Source organism: Eleginops maclovinus, chromosome 21, assembly GCF_036324505.1.
Source record: "Eleginops maclovinus isolate JMC-PN-2008 ecotype Puerto Natales chromosome 21, JC_Emac_rtc_rv5, whole genome shotgun sequence".
Taxonomy (NCBI): domain Eukaryota; kingdom Metazoa; phylum Chordata; class Actinopteri; order Perciformes; family Eleginopidae; genus Eleginops; species Eleginops maclovinus.
This window is the reverse complement of record NC_086369.1, coordinates 10,195,947-10,223,349: the sequence shown is the minus strand read 5'-3', so window position 1 is coordinate 10,223,349 and position 27,403 is coordinate 10,195,947. Positions and strand designations below refer to the sequence as shown.

Here is a 27,403-nt window from a genome sequence, read left to right as displayed (position 1 = left end):
ACTGTGGTATTGATGAGTTGGAAACCTGGAGTATGCGAGGAAGCTTGGTACTCCAGGACGCTTGTCCCTCGACCAAGGAAACCAGCGTAATGACCTCACAATGTTGAAGGGACAATTCGTGGAACTGCAAGGGGAAGTGTTTTGGAGATTAGGTTCCCCATACTGCTCCCAGGTCTTTGTGGAGTCGGTGGAGGTAAGTGGAGGCGTATTGATTGGACAGCTTGATAAAAAAAACTTCTGAAAAAGGCTCGGACAGATAAGGCCTTCACATCAAACACCATGTCCTCCAGAGGCTTTTGCTTGAATGCTCACAGCACTCTGTGAAAGACGCTGCTCAGGACTTGAACATGTTAGGGGGCATTTCATCTCAAATGCGTGCCAAGATCTTTTTCATTTCTTGACGTTATTCCTTCTTTTCCTCCCTCAACGAGTTTCCTCAAATCCCTCCCCTGTTTTTCAAACCCTCAGGCCACCTTTTTACATTCTTTCAGGCTCTGAAGGCGCATTAGGAGCCAAGAAAAAAAAGGCAGCAACATAAACTCCGGTCATCGCACCGCTGAACCTCTGGACTTCCTAAGAGAGGGCCAATCCATCTTATACTTTTCAGCAGTTTTACTAATAAATCAGATCCCACAGCGTGCCGCCTGCAAACACCTCTCAGGAAGGTCACTGCTGGGCAGGTTAGCTAAACACAACCTTGGTCCCTTTGCTGTTTTAAGAGTTCTATCGCCAGGAGTTGGTCACATAAAACCTTGCCACTGCAATGGTTAAGATGAATTAGATTTTTTTTTGTATTATTAACCTTGACTTTGACCTGTGGCAACCTTTTGGCAAGAGGCCACAGTTTCCATCTACCCTCGTAATTACCCCATAAACTGTTCAATAAATGGAAGGAGTGCCACCAAAGGAGACTATAAATAGAAAAGACATTCGCCTACAGCACATTTTAAATCACCACATACAAATAAAAGATCCACAATCTGACCTTTAGCTCCTTTGAAAGAATCCAACAACACCCAGCAGTCCAATTCTAGTAAATACTCCTGAGGTGTAGATTTCTCAACCCGAAGGATCTCTAAACACCACGTTTCATAACCAATCTGTTGCTCAACCACAGCAAACCCATCAGTCAGAAACTCACTCACGGAAAAAAACAATCTCTCCAAACCTCAAAGAAAGCTGCCACTCTGAGAGAAAGGAGAGATGATCATGATAGAAAGACAGGAGGCCCACTGAATTTTAAAATCAAAATGTAGGCTAGAACAAAGGAGGCAGGGGCAGTGAGTGAAGTTCAAAACCAGGGGGGTGCGAGGGGGTGATGGGCCCTCTTCTGCCTCAGTCCTTTTTCTCCCATCTGTGCCGTGGCAAAGGAAAGACGGGTGGTAGGAGGGTAGGTAGTTAAAAGTCTGTCCTCTCACCCCCCTGACCTCCCAAAGCAATGAGCGGAAAACCAGCTGTGGGCTGCACACTCCCTGCTCCTCAAACACTGTCCCATGGGCCCTAAACACTCATACAAACACACTCAGACACACTCATAGGACGTGAACCTGCAGATGCACTTTCAACACATGCACCCTAAGGTCTTTTCACTTTCCTCTATCTCACAGACACATACATCCATTCAGGTTATATAACTTCTAAAAAAAAAAGGGATGTGAATGACCTTTTGGGTCTTCTAACCACATTTGGGGCATTGTGATTAGCGGCTAAGTTGGAAACTGAATTAAGAGTTAAAGTGGTATGTCTTATTTCACATATTTTAAACGACATCTCAATCAGTGGGTTTTTCAAAGAGGTCAATCGATTCAACAGACTTTGCCACAAAGTTGGCTGACTTTAGTTCCAATGAACTGGATGGCCAAATTGACGGGCTGTCTGCTTCTGTATAAATTTAACACACGCTAGCACCATTATGTCACTGTTTTAGATCTTTGGCTCCTCAAAATTGAAATCCAGATGAGACAGTTGGGGGAAAAAAGGCCTTTAGTGTTTTTTTATACAGTACAAAAGGCAGTAAAAATGTTGACTGAGGTGTAAAATGAATACATTAACTATATAAATCAGCTAAAAAGCAGTGTGAAAACAGAGCTATATACTTTTCTTTTAATCTCCAGTTAGAAGAAAGTTTTTTCTTTACCACTAATAAATATAGCTAACACAAAACCTAATAGTATTTCCCCAAGAATAATGTCAGATTTCTCTTATGATCAGAGATGCAAAAGACTAGAGCATCAGACTGCATGACTAGCTAGCTTACCTGAAAACACAGCTAAGCTAATCAAGGCCTTTCAACTAGTAACTCTACAGAACTAGCTAAAGCTAGCATAATTAATAATAGCATTAGTGGAGTGCTGTTACCAGTCTTATTCACGCAAGTTAAGCATTCAATCAGCTGGCAATTAATGGATACAAAGAGATAGAATGTCTGTTAACAGTTAGTTAGCATATGGGCTTGTAGCTTGCAAGCTAAAACAATTTTGCTAGAGTCACACAAGTTCATACTGCAACGTTACTGTTATATGGATTATTAACATCATTTGGTCTAGTCTAGATTTATGAGGACAGGTTAGCTTTAGCTAAGTAGCTATAGGTGAAAAGCATGCTCAGTGTGCTTAGCCAGCAGTACTCTTTTGTAAGCTAACCTGGAGCGAAGTCCTCTCCAGCCGCTAATATTTTCAATGGTTCAAATTGAATATGAGCATGTCAGAGATAAACAGAGGTGTGAAATAAATATTGGTTTCATTTATTTTATCAAGTTACTGGAAGATTTGGAATACATTAAAAAAGACGTCTCTTTTCAGACTTATTGAATAATAAGAGAGGTTTTAGGTATTTCATATTTTCAATAAACTCTTAATTAATAGAACTTGTGCATTCTGCTTTATTTCTGATGCATGTAATATTCTTTTACTGCCTTCTGTCAGTTTTTGAATGCCATATTAAACAAACCCAGTGTTTTATAGCTTGCAAAAAAATCTGATTATTCTGTCTGTATTGTAGCGTTAATAAGCAAAAGTATTTCCATAATGATTTTGAGTTCGAGAAGTATTAGTAAGATGTTAGTGTAAATAGTGACATCCATGTACAACATATTTTGAATCTAATGTGTGAATCAATTTACAGTTTTGTTCCAAAGAGCGTCTGGCAGGATTTGCATAAGTTTACACAGAATTTGCTTTAATTACAACACAATAGGGAGTCCACACAACAGTACATAGTAATAACTCCCTTTTTGCAGGTCCCAAACATATGCACATACAGGCCTCAATGACACCCTCCAGTGTCCATGTTGGGAACTTTTGTCGAGCACGGTCCAGCAGATGACCTGAATTGCTAAAGCTGCTACTGGCATTCCTCGGTGGAGTTTACCAAAGCATTAGCTAAAGCGATGTTAAAACGATGAAGTTGTTTTCGGAGACCTCAAAGAGTCTAACTTTTATTTTGCTGATTGTTGTTATCCTTCAAGGATTCCAGCAAGCTCTTGATCCTCTCGCTTGCCGGCTCCCATTTCCGTCTCTTGCGACTTTTGATCGCTGCAACCTGGGAGGGCAGAAGGAGGGTGGATAGTCCCCAAGGTGTGATAGCCTTTCCTTTAGTACCAACTCCGGATTGGGCGGTTTTATTCTGCTGGAGCAGCCAGGAGCTCTCCTGACACAAAGCCACAAAGCGATCTAGCTGTGTGGCGTTGACGTTCTTGCTGACATTCAGAGTGGTTTCGAATGGGTTCTGGATGTGCAGCGGGGCTACCTCAGGCTTGTTCTGCTCTTTGCCCTGGAGAGGAGGAATGGGATAAAGCTGGCAGATGAATACACACTCTTCAGCAGTAGCAGCAGTCCTGTATGCTGTATTTTATGGTCCACATATTGGTCATGCTTATAGGTCTTTGCTGACTATATAGCTGACTGAAACACCTCTCAGCAAATGGGATAGGCATGGACATGACTCTGGAAAACATTATGACTGGAGTTGCGAAGAATGAGAATGAGCTAACTGCTATGGAAACCTTCTAGACACATCAAACGTGTAAGCAATGGAAGCATGTATGATCGGATCCTCTATCTAGCAGTCATGGCCATCGAATGAACCCTCAATATGTGGGTCAGAGAAAAGTCAAGACCCTCCCATCGTACTTTGCATGCCACATCCAGCTTAAAGTGTGACAGTAAAGGGGCCGGAAGGATAAAGGGATTGAGCTGTGGTGGGGTGGGTAGACGATGGCAACATAAAGCTATCAGTCAGAGAATGGGAGCGAATTAGAGAATTGTAGCACAGTAAAGGAGATTTATGGCTGTTGCTCCACTGGAGAAAGCCTATAGGTACGGGTCACGGCCGCAGTATACCTGCAGGTTTCTTATGCTGTGTCAAACTTGATATTAGTCTCATATATTAAGCTCCAGGGTCTCTTTTCCAGAGGCATCCATTCATTAAATCCTCAGCAGAAGCATAGCCCTGCATCTTATATAATGTGCCACCCAAGCATGAACACCTACTTTATCAATTTAAATTCTAGGGGTAAAAGTAATAGCTTACACCTAGGGTATTATTTAATGTTCAAGGGGGTAGGTTTTATAGTATACAGCAGGAAAAATAACACCTTTTATCTTAATCATTCCTACGCATTTCATTTATAAATTGTGGTTGCTCTTTCAGTGCCTCTAAAAAGTATTACACAGTCAACAACAGACTGAAATGTGGCTCTAAATATATTAAATATGCGTTTGTTTACACTCAGCCTGATGGAGCTCCTAATTGGGATCGCAGCTCAAGGGCGCCGGGCCCTGTGGGGCTGGCATCAATCATTTTTGACAAGGACAGCTGTCATCTGTGTGTGTGGGAAGATGCCATGCACCAAACACTGACTTTATTACCAACAGATTTCTCTGCTGGAGCTCAGCTCTGTGGCTGTGGCTGTGAGCTCATGTTGAAAGGAGGCTGAGCAAGGGTGTGTTATTTTGGAAAAAGATTTGTATTTATTTTCTGGTTTTTCAGTGACGCAACAGTGGATTTTAAGTTAAATTAGCAGCCATCCAAGTTGCAGGACGGACTTAGGGTTGGCGGGAACTTATAGTAAGTAGAGCTTGCCTGGTGCTGGATTTTCAAGGCTGTTAAACGTAAAGCTATTAAAACAACAAATAGATATTATGGCCAGTGCCCTTTTTTCCTTCAGCACTTCCACATCACACACACAAACCTCCTGATCGCAATCCCTCTACTGTGGTATTTTAAAGAACACTATGCTCTCTGGTGGACAAACAGAATAACATTGACAGTGTTTGAAGTAAATCAAACAAATCTTTGGTATTTGGCACGAAATCACAGCTTGGGTGACAATAACAGCAGCTCCTGCCCAGTTACAAAGTCCATAAGAGAGAAACTAGAGCCATTATCAGACAACACACTGTTGTTGTTGTTGTTGTTGTTGTAGTTGTTGTTAGTTGTAATTGACAGCTTATTATAATTCAGACAAAGGTGGCCTATGCATTATGGGAGGAAATGCATATAACATTTAAAATACGGAGCAGAAGCACAAGTCTGATTATTATTATTGCTGTATGATGTTTTTTCAACATCTATTCTCCTCAACAACATAAATGAGCTCCATCACACTTGATTGTATCTTAGTTCATTTCATATTTTTGTGTGCATAAGAGATGTACTCAGTTGAAAGTACCACAACATTGTTACTTATTCTGAACGCCCCACTGCCATCTGGGCGCAGGTACAGAACACTGAGACATAAAAGGGCTCGCTTTGGAAAAAGCTTGGTTCTGGCAGCCATTTCTGCCTTAAACCACGCCATCTGTTGTTGTCTACGATATCGTTTGTTGTTTATATATCGTATGTATACTGTGTACAGTGCTGTGAGAATGATTTTCCCCCTGGGGACAATAAATCTAATTTAAATCTAGACTAGCAGGTTTACCTTTGTGACTGTCGTGTATGGCAAACAATAAATGAGCTTAAATGTGGGCATCTATTTGAGAATGCACATAAACCTTGAATAGCTGAACCATAACAAGGATATATTTGGTCACCTTTTAAATTGATTTGCTGGACTCGTTAGCAGTTAGAAAGCAACATTATCCTTCATTTGAAGTCATGTTTGTTTCCACCTGATCAATCTAATCAATCTCGTTTTTTGGTCCCTACAATCTCATAAGGGAATTATCTGTGTCTTAAGCTGCTATATGCTCAACTACATTCACAAGGTAGTTTCTAACTGTGTCAACTGGATGATGGATGCTGGGCAGGTAGTATGAAAAGGGTTTCAACTTTTAAACCACTGCCTGTTGAATAAAGGCCACCTTGAGAATGATGAGAGAGAACCAAAGCAGTAAAACTGTGCTCTGGACAGCTTAGCAGCGCACTTAAACTCAATATAAATTCCTGTGAAGCTGGTTATTGTAATGTGGTACCTTTGGTTACGTGGGACTTAATGGATGTGAATAATCATACATACCTTTCTGATATTAATCGACCGCGTTCTGAATGAAAAGGCAGCGTAGAACTCAAAGAATTCACACAGCAGTTGCTCTGAGAAAAAAGTAAGAAAAGTCAAATTAGCGGCTAATGGAAACACGGGTATAAATCAAATGGAGCTGTAGCCCTACAGCCTGGTTTCTACGCTCTCCTGCTCACCCAGTGTTTCTGTGTTGCTCTCGAGCTGGATCTTAGTGAAGTCGCTGACAAACGTGCAGTCGTTGTCCTCAATCACGCTCTTGTCCTCGGGACCTTGTGGGACGACATCGGGGATACAAGGTAAATGACTGCCTTTACACGCCTATGACGGCCATAAACAAGACATAGACAGATGGTGGATGGCGTTCGTGGAGAGGAAACAGTAAGACACAGTAGGGGAAGCAGGTGTGTGTACATGAGTGTCAAAGATGGTCAAAGAAGAGGGGGGGAAAAATTGGGCCTCGATCGTGTCCTCGCGTGGCTCCAGCCCTGCCCTTGTTAACAGCATTCTTCACTACAATAAGACTGCAGGTGGTGCTGTGTAGTCTGTGTTGCACCACTGTTTAAATAGCTGCCTGTATGCTCGTGCGTGTGTGTCCGACAGAGGCGGGGGTCATCGACCTTCACAGAGAGATGGGCTTTTTATTGTACTGTAAGCACTCTGTGTGATAGAGTCTGCGCTAAACGGGGCAGAGGAGGAGGAGGAGGGGTGAAGGAGACGGATGGGGGGTAGATTGCTTTTGGAAGGCAATTATCAAGGCAGCCAAGGTGACAGAGGGGGGGGGGGGTGTGGTAAAGGAGGAACTGCAGTGGACTGATGGTTAAATGATCACAGGACACATTTATTACAGATGTATGCATGGTGATTTTAAATATGATATTCAGTCATCTACAGAGCCAAAGTCAAAGAGATTGTAGAATATTTATTTTGCTACAGCATCTTATACCTTTATACTTTCCTTAATGTTTATTTTTCTATGAATAATTAGACTACTTTATCTTTAAAAGAGGGAAGAATGTCACTGGTTGACACAAATGTAGAAAAGTCCTAAGTGACTTAATTTTCAGGGCTAGTTTAGGGTCGAAAAAAACATAAAGATTCCCCACAAATAGTCTAATGATAGATCATTCACTCATTATCCGTCGTTGTCCTGCAACATAACTGGCACTATTTTATCTAATCTATTCTACTCTGTTCATAGGAGCTTGAGACTTATGTTTTTTCATACCCATATCTACACTGTTGCTACTGTGCATATGACAAAAAAGCCCTTGAATCTTGAGTTATATTCGAGGATTGGAATTAAATCCCTAGCTCCAGCTTGAGGCAAATGTGTGATTATGACACATTTTTTTATTTCTAACATTTGATAGATCATGCAACTAATAAATGCAGACGAATGGGTAATGCTAAGTAGCATAAGCCCTGGAGTAGTTGTGTAATCGTTTACTCAATCAACCGTGAGTCATTTGCCATCATTTGCAAGTTAGAATGACAAACATCCTCTAATAAAGCTTCTAAAATGTGTATGCTTTATACTTTGTTTCATCCGATTTGAGAGGAAACTTAGGGAATTTATGCTTTCTTCGTGGATGGTAAGAAGCTGGTTTTTCACAAATGTCTTTATATTATTTAATCTAAAATATTTCCTCGCCAACATTTGAATTTGGTTAACTTTTAAACACGTATCCGGGTTTTCCTAGAGTTACAAAGATTGTTTAGGCTGTTGTGTGCTTGACTTCCACTCAATCACCTTATTGAGTTATTGCTTTGACCGATGACTCCCTCATTTTACTTGAATGTACTTACTAGTGATGCGCGGGCTGGCCCAAAACCCGTGGGTCCCGCGGGCTAGCCCGTGGGTCGGGCGGGCCGGGTTGTTTTTTCCGTGGAAAATGCGGGTAGCGGGCGGGTCGGGTAAAAATCGCAATTATTCCAGCTATTATAGTTATATGTATCCGTTCATATGCTTGTCTTTTGTGTAAGGATAAAATGGGGTTTTCTCCCTCTCTTCCCGCTCCGTCTCATGCACCGCACACAGGCAGCACGTCAGAAGGCAGCAGCAAGCTGCGAGCTATGCCTCCTGTCAATCATTTGTTTAGCGAAAATAATAGCCTGCCGTGCATCTCCTCATAATTGTGAGCAAAACCCCTCGTTAATAGGCCTACCGTTTGGCAAATCACGACGTAAACTCATTGGTATCTTTTTTTTTTTTTTTCTCCCATTTTCGCGGGTTGGGTCGGGTTGGGTTAAAAAATCAGAGCGAAATTTTGCGGGTCGGGCGGTGCGGATTGGCTGTCACGATGGGTTGGGTTGGTGCGGGGGTTAAAAATCCTTAACCCGCGCATCACTAGTACTTACTGTACATATACTGTGTATGGAAACCTCATTGGTTGAAATGTTTATAGAGTAAAAAAACATGAATTGTGGATCGAATAGTCAATAAAGGGTTGATCACAAAAAAAAACAAAGGAACGAACCCTTTGCTGTGAACTCACATGATGTTTACTAAGTGAGAAGAAGCTCTTGGTGGTACCTGCAAGGTCCCTGAGGTGGTCCAGGGTTGGGATGATGGGAGGGCTCCTCCTCTGCAGGAAGAACAGCACCATGACGGTGAGGGAGAAGTTGGAGATCCAGGCCCCGGGGATGCTGCTGGTGATGCTGTGAGCTCGAGCCCAACAGCGCACGGTGAACACCAGGTGACGCACCCGTGGGTCCAGCTCTCCATACAGATAGAGCAGCTCGGTGCTCTTCATCGCCACCCTGTGGAGAACAGACAAAGTTACTACTACTGCATGTTTCGATGTTCATTTCAAGTGCAGGCAGTACACTTCATACAATGTTTTTTTTACATTTGGATTGACATTTAGGGTCCAGTTCATCGAAATAGGACATGCTGCCACCCATAACAAACAAAATATGTATTAAACAGGAAATAATTGCGGGAATAAAACAATATCCCCCTCCATCTTGCAGAATTTGGAATATACTGTATATTACGACTCACGTCTTGTCTGGTTATGTTGTATTGCTATTAAACCACTGGATTTGCCAATGGGATACCTACAGATAATTATTTAGGATAATGTTTGTGTGTAATATGTACTTTTTTTGTAAGAGGATCACATTTTCAATGCTCTTTACAAATATTTCAGCATTGCACCAATTTTTCTCTCATTAGATTTCTAGAAAAGCATCAGTATAATAAACCTCTTAATGTCAGTCCAAGTCTTAAATTCATGACATTAGGTCCCTGTATTTGTCCACAAATTTAACATGTGTTTTTGTTCAAAACCTCTCAGCCTTCATGAGATAAAATACCGTTTGATGTCCAGGGTCAGTGAAAATAAAATCATATGAAAACCCCCACTAGAGAGCAGCCTTCAGCATGTCATAGTGGCTGTGTCGGTCACACTGCTGTTGGTTTCCTTTAACACACACACGTACACAGAAACCACAGGCAGGAAAGTGCTGTGCTTGAAAGATCTCCGAGCACAATATGAGAAAAGTCCCCCCTCATATCCACCCACCACGGTTCCCCTCCATTTCCTTAGAAACTGCAGAGCGGTTTTTCTGTACGTTAGCAGGTGTGTAGGTGGTTGTGTTATCATTGGTACAGAGGCCAGAATATCTTCAGTGTGGAAGGGAGGAAGTGAAACACAAACAAGCCCCCTTTTGAAGCTTCATGTTCAGTTTCACTCTGGCATGCGTGCAACTGTACCATCACAGCACATCCTGCCAGTCAGGTTTCTGTTTGGGGCTTTGCCAGTTTGGCCAAATCAATATAAGAAGGACAATAAGCAGTTTCTGTTTAGCAAGAGGCCTATGACCAAGTCTAATTGACCTTTCAAGACATGACCAATGGTATCATGAAACTGAATGAATGACTGCAACACCAGAATCATGAATTGTTTCACAGTGTTTATGTCTGGTAAATAGGTGATCTCGTAGCCGTACCTGTTGTTGGCTGTGAGGTCACACTGAAAGCCGGAGGGCTGGTGGGCGAAACGGACCAAGGGGCATCGTGCGTTGAGAATCTTCTGCACCCCCACACACCCGGGCCCAAATTGGTCCACACACTCCCCGATGACCGACAGGATGTTCTGGGTGACGTTCCGCTCCGAGTTGGCCCTCTTCATCTGGTACTCCAGGAGCAGACCGGATTTTGGCTGCACACAGAGTTTAAATATGCTTATTGATCCTAAAATCACCTTCCATTTCTTAGACAGGTCACCATTCTTTTTATTATACCCTCTTATCTGTTTCAAGATTTTTGAATTAAATTATTGTAGTATACATAGCAAGCAGAAACACAACAACGTGCTTTTAAAAAACGTATTTTGACTTCATAAGTACTTTGATGTAGTTCTATGCTGATATATTGACATTATTAAGTGATCAATAATGTTACAATAACAACTTCCCCTATGAATACATCGTTACTACAGCTAGGATTTTTTTAAAGACATATTTTTCTTTTAATACATCAGCCTAGAGCTATGAGTGTAGATACACATGTTTTTTTGATTTTACATACTGCTGCATCTATTCTTCTGTAATGCTCTTAATGTAATTCAACTTGATAACAAGATTGGAAAATCATCTATCAATTAGAAGTTAAACAACTGATTTTTCCAAGCAAGTTCATTATAAAATACCACATATTTCCAAATGATTATGATACTTTTCATACATATAGCTCTACCGTACAAACGTGAAATAATTTAGGAATTCCATCCATCATAAACTCAACTTTTGCATATCCTTTACTAGGATAACATTCACTTAGTATCAGAGTTTTAAGGAGGAACGATTTTCCAAGAAAAAGCTTAATGCAGACATGCTGAGTTTGTTGGTTCGTTTTCTATTTTGGTCTTTGTCATTCACAACTGTCTTCAGTTTCACTGTGCAAAACTCAGCTCTCTCAAAACAGCCGAATGATTGTGGTTGCGGTTTCAATTTTTTATAAAGTTCTATTAGTAGGAAGTGGAGAGGTGCTTTAACTTCTCTGGCTCAATATGCACTAAATCAGTATGACTAAGAACTAAAATACCTAGAGATGTGTTGTTACTGTACATATTTCTTATATTATTCAAGATTTTATAACTATGTTTTAACAAGCTAAAATTTTAGAAAAATAAAACGTGTATGTCGGGCAAAATAAATGTAATATTGTCAGCAGGTGGCTTCATGCAATCTATAGGCGCCTTTCTGAAGGCAGACAACCGATCCCCCATTATTACCATTGTTGCATTTCTCCCACTGATGCTATCCAAGTCCAGAAACATGTCCAGGTCACAGCCCAGCTTTCCAAAGCCGTTCACTGATGAGCCAAATGGCTTGATGGTGCATTCTGGGAAAAAAGCAGCAGCAATGTCCTTGAGCAGAGAGCAGACGAGGAAGCGCAGTCGGCAGTTTTCCTCTGTTAGCTGATAAGCTTCTGTCAGGGAGGTTATCTGTTGGTCTATCTGAGGGGAGATAAAATCACAGGGTATGATCAGAATAATCCTTAATGCATAAATATGAAATCCATTAAAATGGATCCACAAATGTATATGTCTTTAAGTTGAATCAATGTCACTGGATTATTCCAAACTGTAAATCTGAGAGTGATAACAGAATCACTTACACTTTCCTCTTTCGCCAGCCTCTGTATTAGCTCGTTGATGGGAATGCTGGTTTGTGCTTGGCGCTTTTTGCCGGATGGCTGGTTCGGTAAATCCGCTGAGTCAAGGCTCCTCAGTGACAGCAGTCTTGATTTAAAAGGCACCAGGGATTCATGGCTGATGCTAGGGATGGCAGTCCCTTCAAATAATGAGGCAACACTTTCCTGGTTGGCATATTCTACCACAGCATACATACCCTACAGAAAAACACCAAAATAAACAATGTCATGTTTCAATTGAAAACTAACAGGAAAGTTGGTCATATATGCTGGAACACAATGCGTATCTATCAGAGGAGATCAGTCATTCACTTACATAGCTTTCATAAAAGAAGTATTTTTTGATATCTCCGTGTTTTGACATGTGCTTGAGGAACTTTTTCTCATTGGTTCTTGAGTGGCAGCTGATGAGAACAGATCTCTCTGCCTGTTCTTGTCTCTCAGCCTGGACAGCATACAAAGATTTGAATCCATTCTTTTCTTCTAAAAATAGGGAAGCAGAATATTCAACAATGAAGCCACAAAAATCATTTTAAGATGTCCTAGTTATGGGCGTTGTTTATTCTTTTGTAGTTAACATATTTTTGTTGTCAGAAAAACGCAGCATTATCTGGTAAATACTTTTTTGGTCTAAGAAGGGTTGTCTTCAATAGCAACAGAACGCAGCACCAAACTTCATTTAAAAAAAGGACAATTTAACAGTATGTGGCACTTGAATATTAATGGCAGTCACAAATCACTTGTCTTGTTACATTTTGAAAACAACTCTTCAATTCGGCATAAAAATCATCGACAAACAGTATCTATAATCTGATTGTATATGAAATGAAAGCTGGAATCACTTGACTGACAGATGACTTTACCTCACTAAGACACTTAAGTGAACAAACGAGATGCCGAATTTAGCCGAAACCCTAATGATTTCCTCAGTTGTTCATTTCCCATAAATACAATTACGAATTTTGGACCATAGCAAAGACAACTTAAAACATAAACATTTATACATGAAGTTTGACTCGGAGTCACTACACGGTAGACAGGGCTCGTAGGCTAACTTGGTTTGTTTGACAGTTTGTGCTAATAACTTGTGTTTCACCTTGCACAGCAACAACGTTTGTTCCAATATTCCTGTGAAGAAATGTATCGACCTTCTGAAGACACTTCGCTAGGCTGCCTCTTCCTATCATATGTAACCTGCACACGGTGAAGGAGGCCGCCATTGCTGATCCAAAAGAAACGGAAAGGCGCATGCGCGTGGTTTTCTCTACGGCAACTGAGAGGTATCCAAATCGCACATATTGTGGCGTTTAAAATATATTTGAAAAACACATGTATGTTTGATTAGTTAAAATTCCTCTGTAGTGAGCTATGACATTTTATTATAATACATTGATTTTGTTTCTAATTAACTTATGACTAAGGAATTTAATCGTTCGAATGTTGTTATGATTTTTTTTGTTAAAAGTTCACATAGAGCAACAAATCGGTTTTCCCACAGGAAAACACCCAACACTTCTGTAGAAGGTGATGCCCTGTTTCAGCAGCCTCGCCACAGGAAATTTGTTTTTCATCTGAGAAAACAAAAGAAAGGGAAAACGAAACCTACAGAAGGTAAAGCTCTGTCTACTGACATTCAGCGAATACCACCTACGCACGGGTCGACGGCAGTTCCTCTGTTTACTTCCTTCTTAACACTGTCCGTCCCCTTCCAGTCAGTCAGACGCTGGAGAGTCACGATGAAAGGAAGTACGGCGCGTTAAAGCTTCCTTCTCAAAGATTAGTACGGTAAGATTTTCCTATCTCAAGTTGTTTTGTAACAAATAGCAGCTAAACATATAGATTGCCTGTAACATTTAAAACACAATGACTACTTTTCTAGAGGCAGGTATCCTGACATTTCTATATTGCGTCAGTAACTTCGTCGCTTGGACTATTTTATTATTATTTTTATTTTATAGAGATGGGATGGCTCCCACATTTTTTTGCAGATAAGATGTGTGATTTGCATGCAGTGTGAGTTGGTTTCTTATTCACAGCCCAACAATTAATCATGTTTTTCAGTTTGACGCCACATTTTCTTAGCAGACTGTGTTATAGATCTAGAATAAGTTGCTAGTTTGCCTGGGGGGGGGGGGGGGGCTTCCCAGCTGAAGCCAACTGTGAAACTCCCTTCATTTATGAAAAACAGCCTGGTTAGCCCCTCCCAATTGTGCTCTGCCAGCCAACTGACCTCCTCCTGTTTCATTTTAGGGTGAGCAGTACAAGTCAAGAATCAAGATGGATTACAAATATGACAATGGACTAGAATTGTTGTTGGCTCACATGAATTTAGAAGACATTATCAACGCTGCAGAGACTCTATATCAGCTTGAAGAAGACGAGGAGGAAGGAGGCTTGTCGTTTGAAGAGGAAAGTCTCTCCCAGGAGGAGATGGACGAAAATGAGGAGACGGGGGACTCTGTGGGCTCGGCGAGTCAGCAGAAGGACTATGATGATGGGGTTGGTGGTGTTCGCTACGGGACGGTGACAGAACTCTTGTCTTTTGTCAACCTGCTCTCCAACATGCAGGCAGCAGCCATGCAGCATCTACCTGAGGAGATGGGAGTCCTACTAAACAAGGTAAGAAGACTTTTTTTGTCTTTTGACTGTGCTTCTTTGATTTGTGTGCATGAACATTCTATAAATGTCTTTACATTTGATACGATCTGTTTCTTAACTGACCTTGCAGAAGGACATGGCTGTTAAAAAAGGCCGCTACCAGATCAACATAGACGTGCTCCTTTTCCCATGGAGGTTGACCTACAAGAATCATGGCATTGGCCTTGTGCCTAAGGGATCATTTGGGAAAGTCCATTTGTCCCAGGACACCACCACCAGGAAGAGAATGGCTTGCAAACTGGTGAGGCATTATGAGCAACAGCTGGAATTCAGCCTGCACTGACTCCTCAAAACTCTTACAATAGTTGCCAAATATTCATTTTACCTATCTGTTTACTCCTGTGTACAAAGAATGTTAATGTCAGTATGGCATTTGCTTGTTTGCCCTTCAAGTAAAAGAGGAACACAGCTTTTAAAAGAAGAACCATTCTTTTTGTCACACACTAAACTTACAAAATGGGCCAAGATTAATGCAAGAATGGAAATTTCACAGCTTTTCACTGTTTCTCAGGATGTTGTTTTTGCAAATTCATAATGACAACGATAAATCAGCATGTTGTGATGTAACTCCTAATTTCCCGGCAGACCTTGCAAAACACATTCCACTCTTTTCTTTTCTTTATGACACTGCATTATTCACCTGAGGGGGTGAACAGCGTGTTTACATGGGGCATATTGAGAAATGAGGAAGGAGTAGTGCCATACAGTACCTAGTCTGGTGTTATCATAAGAAAGCTATGTTGACACAGTGTATGTACACCTTGTTAAACACACAGTGAAGGCTTACTGGCAGCAGTTTGTGTGTTTGCTGTCTGAGTTACAAGCGATTTCCCGCATGTCACAAGACAGACTTGTTATGATGCATCAAACATTGACATTATTATCTTCACAGATCCCTATGGAGAACTTTAAAGCAGCCGATGTGGAATTCCAGGCCCGGTTTCGCCACGAGAACATTGCTGAGCTCTACGGCGCCGTGCTCTGGGACCAAAGTGTCCACCTGTTCATGGAGGCCGGAGAGGGCGGCTCGGTCCTGGAGAAACTGGACAGCTGTGGGCCCATGAGGGAGTTTGAGATCATCTGGGTGACTAAGCAAGTCTTGCGGGGCCTGGAGTATCTGCACTCACACAACGTCATCCACCACGACATCAAACGTAAGATCAAATGTAAACGTGTTTTTCACTTTGTCGGGTGTTATGGACTGACTGAGTTGTTGTAAGCTAGTGCACACCATTCAGGAAATAATGTAATATCAAGTTTTTACACACCCTACGTCAAAGTCAAGCCACAGACGGAAACATTTCTTGTGAATAATTCTAGAGGAATGCAAGTGCAAAACCATACAGACCACAAATATCCGACACAGACACTCTTCCTCCCTATAATAGAAATAGTATAATGAGTTTCCTCCTCTTAGGGTTTGACATGCTTTGAGAAAGTGTAGCTATGTCACACTCTGTGGTAGCTAATGACTTAGATTACAAGATGCTAATTATGGTAGGTGGGGCTCAGCGGAGGCAGAATGTGAGGTGGTTTCACGTTAGTTAAATCATATGCCGCTGCAGGGATCAAAGAATTCTCCCAAGCTGTCTGTCAACCTCATGTCCCAAAGGCAGTTTGGTGTCTGGAAATTCCAGTTTGCTCCTCATGCCTGCTCACTGTTAAGTGTAGGGTCCAGAGAGTGACTCACGACAACGACCAGCCTGGCCCGCTGCCTAGCTGCAGTGTTTAGTGTTTCCTGCCTGAGATTAAAATATGTAATTATACCTCAGTGAGGTATTTTAAAGTGTAATGATGAGACTTTTCACTAAAGACTTTACTAATTGCACGTTACATGCTTGACTTCACTGGCTTTTTCCCAGTTAAAATCCATGTAAGTGCATAATTGTTACCTCAAAAGCATAAACAATGAAATTCTGTGTCTCATTTCTATTATTTTCTCTGTTTTATTCAGCCAGTAACATTGTCCTGATGTCAGACAAGGCAGTGTTGGTGGATTTTGGCCTGACGGTGCAAATGACAGAGGATATATACATTCCCAGAGACCTGAGAGGAACTGAGGTAAGAACATAAGCCAGAGATGTGATCTGTTTCCTAAAGGCTGCACCTGTAAGCCCATAATTACTTCTTAAAGGCATAAGGTCTTTTGTTCTTTGTTCCAATCATTACATGTATTTCTATCTAACTTTTCGTGTGAGTTTTTACTGGAAAAGGCAGCGCTCTTTTATTACTCTCAGTCTTCATACTTGTCAGCACTTGTGTCTGTCTTTTTCAAAATGATTGAAAGCAAATGATTGGCAAGTGCACTCATCAACCTCACTGGTGTTGATAATAGGTTGTCATTACAGATGTAATCAGCAATTTGGAAATTTTAGGATTAATCCAAGAGATTTCCCACATGCTTTTTCTGTGTGTGTGTGTGTGTGTGTGTGTGTGTGTGTGTGTGTGTGTGTGTGTGTGTGTGTGTGTGTGTGTGTGTGTGTGTGTGTGTGTGTGTGTGTGTGTGTGTGTGTGTGTGTGTGTGTGTGTGTGTGTGTGTGTCCGAACGTGCGTGTGTGTGTGTGTGTGCACACGTGCGTGTCTATATGGGTCTTTGCACAAGCACCCTTGGGCCTCTCATGGCTGGGCTTGTGGAAAGTCCCAGGGCAGACACCCAGCAGTGATAATAACAGACTGGGCTGCTCAGGGTTACATGAACATGGGAAAGCAGGCTGGAATTTCCAGCAGACAAAGAGATGAACTGTGATAGTGTGTTTACTTTTTACACTCCAAAGGCCAACACGCTTCTGCACTGCCATTAGCTGGTCGCACACAGCGTGGGACTAAAGGTTATCTTGTTTAGAAAAAGAAAAAAGGGTTTGATTGCAAGAGGTAATTTCCTGTTTTGTTTAGCACTAATACATAGTCACTACAGAGGGTCACAAAGGGTGCCATATGCCGTCCAGATTGTAAAGCCCCCATAGGCCGATGTGTCATTTGTGGTATAAGGCGATAGATAAAATATGATTGATTTTATTTTAATTGGAATCCAATAAAGGAGGAAATAACTTCACACCCGTTCTTGCCGTTATTCTCTGCAGTGGTATTAAATCTAATTAATATTATGTCATCTTTCTTTTTTTAAGATGTATATGAGTCCAGAAGTGGTTCTGTGTCGAGGACATAACACCAAGACAGACATCTACAGCTTGGGCACCACCATCATTCACATGCAGACTGGTAGCCCGCCATGGGTCTTGAGATACCCTCGCACCGCCTACCCATCGTACCTCTACATTGTAAGTACTGTTCATTTTTTTTAAAAGCCACAATTGTATCAGGGTGTTGCTATTTGATTGAAGGCCAAAACATCACAAACATTTATTGTTATCAGAGGCTAAACCTATTTGACTTAAGTGATCTCTAGTGCCAAGGATTCAGTTGGTTGATTTTTTTTGCTTAATAGTAAAATGTCTCATTAACTATTGGATAGAATTTTGGTAAGCTTGGTAAAGCCTAGTCATGTGTGTTAAAACAATAGTTAAATGTCTTATGATGTACTCATCGTTTGTTAAATCAATCAATAGTTTAAACCGATTAAACTAGCTGGTTAGCATGCTATATTGCCCAGCCCTAGTGCAGCCAACTATTCAAACTTTGACAGTAATTTGAGGTAAAAGTTTATATCTTTGACGATTCAACTGTAAAATCACATAACTACAGAACCAAGTACTTGCTGCCTTTTTTATGACAACAAATCAAGTTGTGGAGCTCAGGTTGGATCTGTCAGAGAGTTTGAATTTCTTTCAAATTAGCATCACACCAAGTACTCAGATGTTGTATTTGAGTAAAATTAAGAGTACCAGAGGGTAGGAAAACTCTGTTACAAGTAAAAGTCTTGCATTCAAAATGATACTCAAGTAAAAGTATCGGCATCAAAATATACTTAAAGTACTGATTCTGCTGATTGGTCCATTTCAGAATAATATATCTGATATGTTTTATAATTATTGATGCATTAGTGTTATCAAAGCTGGTAAAGGTGCAGCTAGTTTGAATGACTTTGTGTACTGCAGGGCAGCTTGTGAATTTACTCCAGGTGGATCTAAAGTCTGATTTAAGTGTTCTGCAAAGTAACTAAAGGTATAAAATAAATGTAGTGGCGTCAAAGTACACCATTTACCTCTGAATTGTAGTGGAGTAGAAGTTCAAAGCAGCACAACATTGAAATACTCAAAGTACCTAAGAATTGTATTTAAGTACGGTACTTGAGTAAATCTACTTACTTTACACCACTGATCACACCTACTCAAAGACAACAGCGTAGCTGTTATACCGCATCACACTCATGCATCGAGATACTTCCTATCTTCTATCTTGCAACTTTTCCGTGACCTGGTTCTAGATTTGAATAAGGGACGATGTGACTACTGGCAGTTTTTGACTTTTCACCCATTTAGTTAGTCACTACTTCTGTTTTTTGAAAGGCTTTCCATTACATGGGTCCTTTGCTTTAAAGAAGTCCCGTTTCTTGTTTTTGAAATGATTATCAGCTCTTTTGATTTACTTACTTCCCTAATGAAACAACTGTCACGGAGAAGTAATGTTACGTAGTTAAGTTGCTGCTACAGTCTGAGCTGTCCTTTTTATCCTTGTGCCTTTTTACTAAAAGTAAATGTGTTTTACAAGTTACTACTCACAATGTCAAGGAAACTCGGTGGAGGAATTATATGGGGCCCTTTGCTTTTTGGAAGCATTGACTTGTCAATGTAACTTTCTTTTAGTGCTTTTATTTGCATGCTGCAGTATTCTAATGCCGTATTTGCACATCTGTTTGAACAGATCCACAAGCAAGCCCCGCCTATGGAGGACATAGCGGAGGACTGCAGCCTGGCCATGCGATCCTTTCTTGAGCGAGCCCTGGAAAGGAACCCCGCTCTGCGCAGCTCTGCATCCGAGCTGCTGAAAGACGAGGCCATCAATCCACCCAGGGAGGATCAGCCTCGCTGCTGGAGCCTTGACTCAGCCATGGAGGAGGCCAACCACACCATGCTACGGCAGCAGAGCCAGCACCACGACACCACACAGGGTAAGCACCTACCTGATGAGATTAATTTGGTCCCAGTAATAAGATACTTGCCCTATTGAAACATGTGCTCTTTTCTTTTTTCTGCAGATTCTTCTCTTTATTCCGAGGACTCTGGCCACACGAGGAGGAAGGGCTCCTTGTACATTGACCTAGGGGCCTTGTCGGGTTACTCTAAACTGGTGACCGGGCCCCCTACTGCAGAATATGGCTAGCCCTGGAGGACAGCCTACCAATTATGTGATTGAACTTTAGTCAAAGCCAATTGGTAATTGAACCTCTTTATACATATTTCTCTGCTTTTTTTATATGTCCAAGAGCTCAAGGTGACATCAGTGATGAACTGCACTTGTTTACAAGTCTCGGGATTAATGGAATGGACTCAACCTTGGTGCTGAAATGGGCTGATGTGAGTCAACTGCACTGCAGGACAGTGGTTGGAAGAGATGTACTGTGTATCATTGAGCATTAACTGTCACCTATTGGTATAATTCCCAGAGCTCTCTGCTTCGTTCTGGTGGATGCTATGTTCTTTTCTTGTGAAAATATGTGTTACAGTCTTTAAAAAAAAGATGAATCACTAAACATATGTAAAGTAGTTGTTAAAGTATACGTATGTGCACTATGCAAACATATCTATGTAGTTCTTAATGAACTTCCTCTTGTTAATTCCTGTGGAATATTAATTGTATCATAATGCTATGCAAGTGACACTTCTGTGGAATGCATGTGATTTCCTATTTGTGTTTTGTACATCCTTTGAGATGAGGTCTGATGTTCTTCTCGCCCAAAAAAATGTGTGTTACTTTTTTTCTTTAATATTTTGAATATACATTTTGAACTGGAGTAAATTCAATAAAAATTCAAATCAAATGTCTGTGATATCTCAGTTCCATCTTAAATTAAACATAGTATTCCTTTGGTTTTGAATCTAGTTTACTGTGTAGTGTTTTGTGTTAGTTCAGTTGTTGTTTGTAACACAGTAAACAGTCAACAGATGACCCCCTAAGCTCCAAAAGTGGCAAAGTGCTATTAATTACTACATGCTCCCATTCTCTTTGGTTGGGCTTTTGTATTGTTTTGAAGCTACAGGACATTTGAAGTCCAAGAAGGTGATGAAGTAGTTAATACTAATTATTGGATATAAAAAACAACAACTGGTAATGTTCCTGCTACTTGTTTATAGTATGTCATCAAAAACAGCATTTAAATGGTAATTTCAGAGGAACCAAAGTGATTGAAATGTGCCAAGTGTTCTCTTTCCTACATCAGGCCTGCTCTTTGCATGTGTGTGAGCGTTAAGCTGTAATGTGGAGTTGCTCACTTCAAAGCCTGATCTGAAGGTGGCAGCATTTACCAAGATATTTACTGGTTTCCCAGTGAGTGGGAAAGACAAATACTACCATCTGCTGGTAACATTAGATACAATTTACTGAGTGAACCAACCTTTAACCCAATGTCTTGCTGCTCAATGAATACATTTTTTAGTTTAGCCCTACTAACTGAACGTTCAAATGGTTTAAGATACAGTAAGTCCAATGATTCAAACTGATGATTTTCCCAAATGATTTTTTGTAAAGATTCATTATTACATTCCTAAAAAAAGAAGAAGAAGGTTTTACTGCTTTAAATAATTGCAAGACAATTCCACTTGATGGCCGCGATGATGCACTTCAGAAGCGCAACCAACACACCATCATTACAACCTTATGCAAAAGGCTACCGAGCTGGGTTTGCATGCTCATCAGTGCTGCTGCTGTATGTTGCTATAGCCGGCTAACCTGCAGTTGTTGCATTTCAACTTAAGCTATTAGTTTATTTGGTTTCACCTGATTCTACTTTTAAATAATTACTGTTAACACGCTATTTAACATGGGATGGTAGGTAAACAACTAAAAGTGTTTATATAACTTGATTAACAGGTGCTACTTCCTTTGATTACACAGATATGTTGTATAGTGGAGACGTCCTCTTCCTCCTGACATCAATGACCATCTCTCTGGTCTTGGCCACATTCAGAGAGATGGTCATTGATGAGTAACATAGGAATAATATAGTCAATATAAATAACTGAACTACTCTTGAAAGTTAATCTAATATTTTATTATTGTCCAAAGCATTTATCACACTCATTTATTTTTGTCCAATAACCTCTGTGGAAGATTTGAGACAGCAGCAGGCCCGTCGCGTTCAGGTAGGCATGGTAGGCAATTGCCTAGGGCCCCCGAGTAGGAGGAGGCCCCCCAAAGACGACAGGTTAAGATTTTTTTTTTTTTTTTTTTTTTTTTTTCAAAATTCAAAGAAAAGTCTGATACAAATGCAACATGAATCAAACAACATGCATACCAATAAGACAGGTCATGTATTCAACAGCAATGACGATTTTAAATAGCTTCATAATAATAAGCAGTCATCTGTATATGAAGGGCTCTGCTGCGACTGCGAGGGCAGCAACAGCGCCTCCCTAGAGCATGCGATGTCCGAAAAGCGCAACGACACATTGTAGTCGAAATACCCCAGCTCGAGGGGGCCCCCCTTTCCCATGCATTAGCGCGACAGCGTCAAGTGCAAGTGAAAAGTGAAAAATTAAAATGAAGCGAAATTATCTCTCCGGCAATCAAAAAAAGAAGAAGAAAAGGGAAGAGGAGCAGAAAAGAAAACAAGACACCGGTAAGTAGAATATACACAATCAACATGAAAATTGTGCCAGGCAGGGTATACCATATTTTGCTAGAGTAGCGAGGTTGTAACGACGACTAGCTAGGAACCAGTGGTTTGGCATGCTAGCATGCTAACCAAACTTAAACTGCTACCTTTGACTTCACTATAAGTTCATAACGTTATCAGCTGGCCAAATTGATCAACGATTAATTCCTCTTAATATCCTAAATAAACTTCACATATGTTTTCAGTCGTTAGAGCCTTGAGACAACCAGTGAAATAGTTATTCCTGTAGTAGCTAGCTATTTAATAGGAGATTAACATGGGAGTTTACAATAATTTTGCTAGAATACCATTGGGTTGATTTACTTACTTTATTTACATTTTAACGGTTAACATCCCGGCGCAGATCAGCCACATGAAGAAAACAGCCACTTTAGTGTCAATTAATCCTTTTCTAAACCTATTCTGCTGTTTGTTGTTGTTGGTCTCCATGATAGCTGTAAATACCACTGGACCACCGTTAAAAACTGTACCGATAGCTTTGAGCTTTTTCTATGGGACACAGACAGTACACAGACACACACAGACACACCACGGGTGCGGGGATGGCGCTGTTGCCACTCACAGAATTGATTTCAGGAAAACAGCTCGTCTTAGTGACTGTATTTCTGTTTTCAAACCAGTGAAAACGGGATTATTGTAAGATTTTATTATTATTATTTTTTTTACTTTTTTTTGGTGAAGCAGTGCTTCACCTGTAGTCGTATAGAAACCGCCACTAAACCGCCTAGTAGGAACTGTGTGTAATGCTTTTAATATCTATTTCACCACAATTATCAGACTGTAAAATGATAGGATTTCAAAAGCATTTGAAAAATAACCAAGCTAATCATACAGTACTTATTCTTTCTCCAAGGGGCATTGCTGAAATTTCTTCATCCCGCTCTACCAAGTGTTGTCTCTGGTGCTACTGAAGGTAACGTTCTTTTCTACCTATTATTAGTGCCTTCTATCAACACACTTGATGTTATCAAAATGACTTTACATTTTTCTAATTCAAGTCATAGTTGTGTGTATTCATTCCACTTGCCCACAGAGTCTTCTGGACATTTCAAATATGTGGGACATTCACTAATGTTAATGAATAACTGAGTTGTTGAGATCAATGCATGCAAAATTTGCAATATAAATAAAAAGAATATTATTTATGTATTTATTTATTTTTGCACCAGGGCCATCAACATCGTCTTCGTCACATGTTTATGAGGAGGAGCAAGTGGAAGACAACATTGCGGCGTCCACACCACTTCCCAGCAGTGGTTCAACAGAAGGTGCATTAAGCCGCACAATTTCAACTTATCACCTATCATAGTGACCCAAAGTTATAGCAGCATGTGCTGTGAAAGTGTATTAAAATGACCATTTGCTATAAAGCGTTACACAAGTAGATCACCATACCTTAAGCATTTAGTTGTCGTACTTCACACATGAAACTGTGCCATGAATTAATTTGTAATTACATATTTTTCAGCAGTGCCATCAACTCCATCACGACTTGAGGAGGAGCAAGTGGAAGCATCCACACCACTTCCCAGCAGTGGTTCAACAGAAGGTGCATTAAGCCGCACAATTTCAACTTATCACCTAACACCCATGTGCTATGAAAGTGTATTAAAATGACCCTTTCTTTTTAAAGCATTATACAAGTAGATCACCATTCCCTAGTTGCTGTACTTACCACATGGCAATTGTGCTATAAATTAATTTGCAACTATATGTTTTCAACAGTGCCATCAACTCCATCTCCACTTCATGAGGAGGACAAAGAGGAAGATGACATTGACATGGCAGAGACCACCCCACCATCCAGAACTGGGGTACCTGTAGGTATTGCAAGCACCACATTAAGTGATGACCCAGGATGTTGGCCCAGTGTCCTAACAAGCAGTATGCGCTGTGAAATAGTCAAAAAAGGACCTGTGCAAATCATGGACATTGAATTCCCGCAAAACTTAGACAATCCTCCTCGAAGATTCACCAAGGACAGTTACAAAAGAACCATGAAAAATGGTGAGAATATACATCGATCGTGGCTGGTGTATTCCATCCACACAGATGGAGTGTTCTGTTTCCCTTGTACTGTTTTCGGGAAGCGTGAGCGTGACAATGCCTTAACGACCTGTGGCTACGGTGGATGGAAGAACCTTTCCTATCGCCTAAAAAAACACGAGTGCACAAAGGTGCACTGTGACAATGTGAAAAAGTGGCACGACCTTCAGAGGAGACTGCAAACCAGTACACTGATTGATCAAAGACAGATGGAGTTGATGCAACTTGAAGTTGAACACTGGAAAGGCGTGATTCGGAGAGTGATTGCCATAGTTTCCCATCTGGCAGAACGCAACCAGGCTTTGAGAGGAACTACCAGTACCGTGTATGATCGCCACAATGGGAATTTTCTGGCTCAAGTGGAACTCCTAGCACAGTTTGATCCGGTAATGAATGAACACATCAGACGAATACAATGCAAAGAGACAAAGGTGCATTACCTGAGTGGAGTCATTCAGAACGAAATCATTCAGCTGGTCGGAGACAAAATCCTACAGGAGATTGCAAGAAGAGTGCACAAAGCAAAATACTTCTCCGTGATCATGGATTGCACTCCTGACATCAGCCACAAGGAACAACTTTCTGTTGTTCTCAGGATTGTCAACTGTGAAACACCTGTTTCTATTGCTGAGCATTTTTTGGGATTTGTACATGTTGAAGACACAACTGGTAAAGGGCTCAGTGAAATCCTGCTTGACCAGTTGGAGAAGCACAACCTCAGCATTTCAGATTGCCGTGGGCAGTCATACGACAATGGCAGCAATATGATGGGCCACAAACAGGGTGTGCAGGCAAGAATTTTAGAGCTGAACAACAAGGCGCTATGCATCCCATGCAGCAGTCACACACTAAATCTGGTTGTGTCAGATGCTGCCAAGTCTTCAGTGTTGTCCATGTCTTTTTTTGGTATGCTGCAACGACTGTACAACCTTTTCAGTTCCTCTGTGCACCGCTGGGCAATTTTGAAGCAGCATGTGAAGCAGCTCACCCTTAAGCCACTTTCAGGGACGAGATGGGAGGCCCGAATTGACAGTGTGAAGGTAGTGCGGTACCATCTACCTGAAATACTAGACGGACTGTCAGCACTGGAGACATATGCTACAGAGAAGGGGGACTCAGAGACCATGTCCTCAGCAAAAAGCTTACATGGTGAGCTTAAAACATGGTCCTTTCTTCTGTGCACAATAACCTGGTACAACGTTTTGTATCAGGTTAACCATATGAGCAAGCTCCTCCAGAGCCCGGATGTTTCAATGCAAACACTGAAAAAAGAAACCGAGGGAGTGACAGAGTACCTAGAAGATTTCAGGGAAAATGGACTCGCATCAAGCCAAACGGATGCAATGGAGATTGCAGAAGATCTGGAAATTGAGAGGAAATTGCCTGAGAAAAGGCAACGTAAAAAGAAAAGGCAGTTCCTTTACGAGAGTACAGATGAAACCCAATCGACCCCAGAAGAGGCCTTCAGAAGGGACTTCTTCCTGCCTTTGGTTGACACTGCCATCACCAGCCTAAAAGACAGATTTTCCAGACTGGAGGGGGTGTATGCCCTGTACGACTTCCTGTTCAGCATTGATATCATGAGGGCCACAATCAAGACTGGGAAATTGCATGAGAGATGCAGGAAAGTGGAACAAACCCTCCATGATATTGATGCAGACGACTTGGCATTGGAGATCAACTCTGCTGTCCACACCTTTCCAGATGAAGTATCCAGGTGCCCATTTAAAATGCTGGACTACATATACAGTGAGAAGCTGTTGGACCTGTACAGCAATTTAAGCATTGCACTGCGCCTACTTCTGACCCTTCCTGTCTCGGTTGCCTCCGGAGAGAGGAGCTTTTCATCTCTGAAGCGCATAAAGAATTACATGAGGTCAACTATGAGCCAAGAGAGGCTCTCTGGACTGGCACTCATGTCAATTGAGAGTGACGTCCGCAGGTCTTTGGACTTGGAGGGGATTGTGTCTGCATTTGCTGAGGCCAAGGGCCGCAAGCAGCAGTTTCAGTAGGAAATAAAAAAAAAAATAAAGGCTACTTTTCAGTGTATGTTTGACCTCTTTTGTGATTAAAACGCACAGAATTGCGGAAATTTTTTTTTTAAAGGCCCCCAACAACTTCTTTGCCTAGGGCCCCCAAAATCCTAGAAACGGGCCTGGACAGCAGGGAGCCCAGAGAGCTGCGAAGACCTTGGGAAGCAACTTCAACGTGATGGCAACTGTGTCACACATTGTATGGGTTTGACCAAAGTGGACTGAGTAAGTTCTTCCTCCGGTTTCCCTCTTCCTACAAATGGGACAGCAGTGGGGCTATGATGAAGGAGGATCTGCACCAGCCTCACCTGCAGAACTTTAAGACCATGCCGACCGTCACTTCCTGCACAGGCCTAGAAACAGCCAGCTGACTGTGTGTGTTTTCATTTTTTCCCCACAGTATATGAAGCTGTGTTATATATAAAATAGGTATATTTATTAGGGGTTTCTATATTCAACTTTGAATATGTTTTTTTTTTAGATAAATGTGGTCTAAACCATTTTATCTTGAGTCATTTCTAAAATAGTCACTATAGATATACAATAGGATATTTTCATTTTTACAAATCTATATGAAAGCATTTACTAGTGTGATTAGTTAAATCACCTGTCCATCAACAGTGCTGACAAAGCAAGCCAATCCAGGATGAGCCCCGCCCCAGGTGTGCCGTCGAGGAATCGATTGGGACAAAGAGACTCAGCAGAGGTAGGTGCCTGTTAAATAGTAATTTGGAACAAATAACCATTGA

The 27,403-nt window shown here is 41.2% G+C and overlaps 3 protein-coding genes across 4 annotated transcripts; 2 read left to right on the top strand and 1 right to left on the bottom strand.

The window, feature by feature from the left end:
• Positions 1-3,156: 3,156 nt before the first annotated feature.
• Positions 3,157-13,781, bottom strand: mtpap (mitochondrial poly(A) polymerase). Of its 2 annotated transcripts, none has more exons than XM_063912644.1 (9): positions 13,222-13,781; positions 12,442-12,605; positions 12,090-12,323; positions 11,704-11,928; positions 10,418-10,629; positions 8,997-9,223; positions 6,640-6,732; positions 6,461-6,534; positions 3,157-3,771 (listed from the first exon to the last, which is right to left on the bottom strand). In XM_063912644.1, exons 1-9 carry the CDS (start codon positions 13,373-13,375, stop codon positions 3,430-3,432), a joined length of 1,725 nt encoding a protein of 574 aa, XP_063768714.1. In that variant the 5' UTR covers positions 13,376-13,781; the 3' UTR covers positions 3,157-3,429. The 2 variants fall into 2 exon arrangements, with proteins under 2 accessions (XP_063768714.1, XP_063768713.1); XM_063912643.1 differs by having other exon boundaries at positions 12,442-12,608; positions 13,222-13,776.
• On the top strand, positions 13,726-20,721 carry map3k8 (mitogen-activated protein kinase kinase kinase 8). Its single transcript, XM_063912645.1, has 8 exons — positions 13,726-13,910; positions 14,376-14,744; positions 14,854-15,024; positions 15,676-15,937; positions 16,738-16,844; positions 17,909-18,061; positions 19,605-19,851; positions 19,939-20,721. The coding sequence occupies exons 2-8, from the start codon at positions 14,403-14,405 to the stop codon at positions 20,061-20,063; spliced, it is 1,407 nt and encodes a 468-aa protein (XP_063768715.1). The 5' UTR covers positions 13,726-13,910; positions 14,376-14,402; the 3' UTR covers positions 20,064-20,721.
• Positions 20,722-23,471: 2,750 nt separating this feature from the next.
• On the top strand, positions 23,472-26,670 carry LOC134884187 (zinc finger MYM-type protein 1-like). Its single transcript, XM_063912890.1, has 4 exons — positions 23,472-23,488; positions 23,745-23,843; positions 24,047-24,124; positions 24,301-26,670. The coding sequence occupies exon 4, from the start codon at positions 24,357-24,359 to the stop codon at positions 26,631-26,633; it is 2,277 nt and encodes a 758-aa protein (XP_063768960.1). The 5' UTR covers positions 23,472-23,488; positions 23,745-23,843; positions 24,047-24,124; positions 24,301-24,356; the 3' UTR covers positions 26,634-26,670.
• The last annotated feature ends 733 nt before the right edge of the window (positions 26,671-27,403 follow it).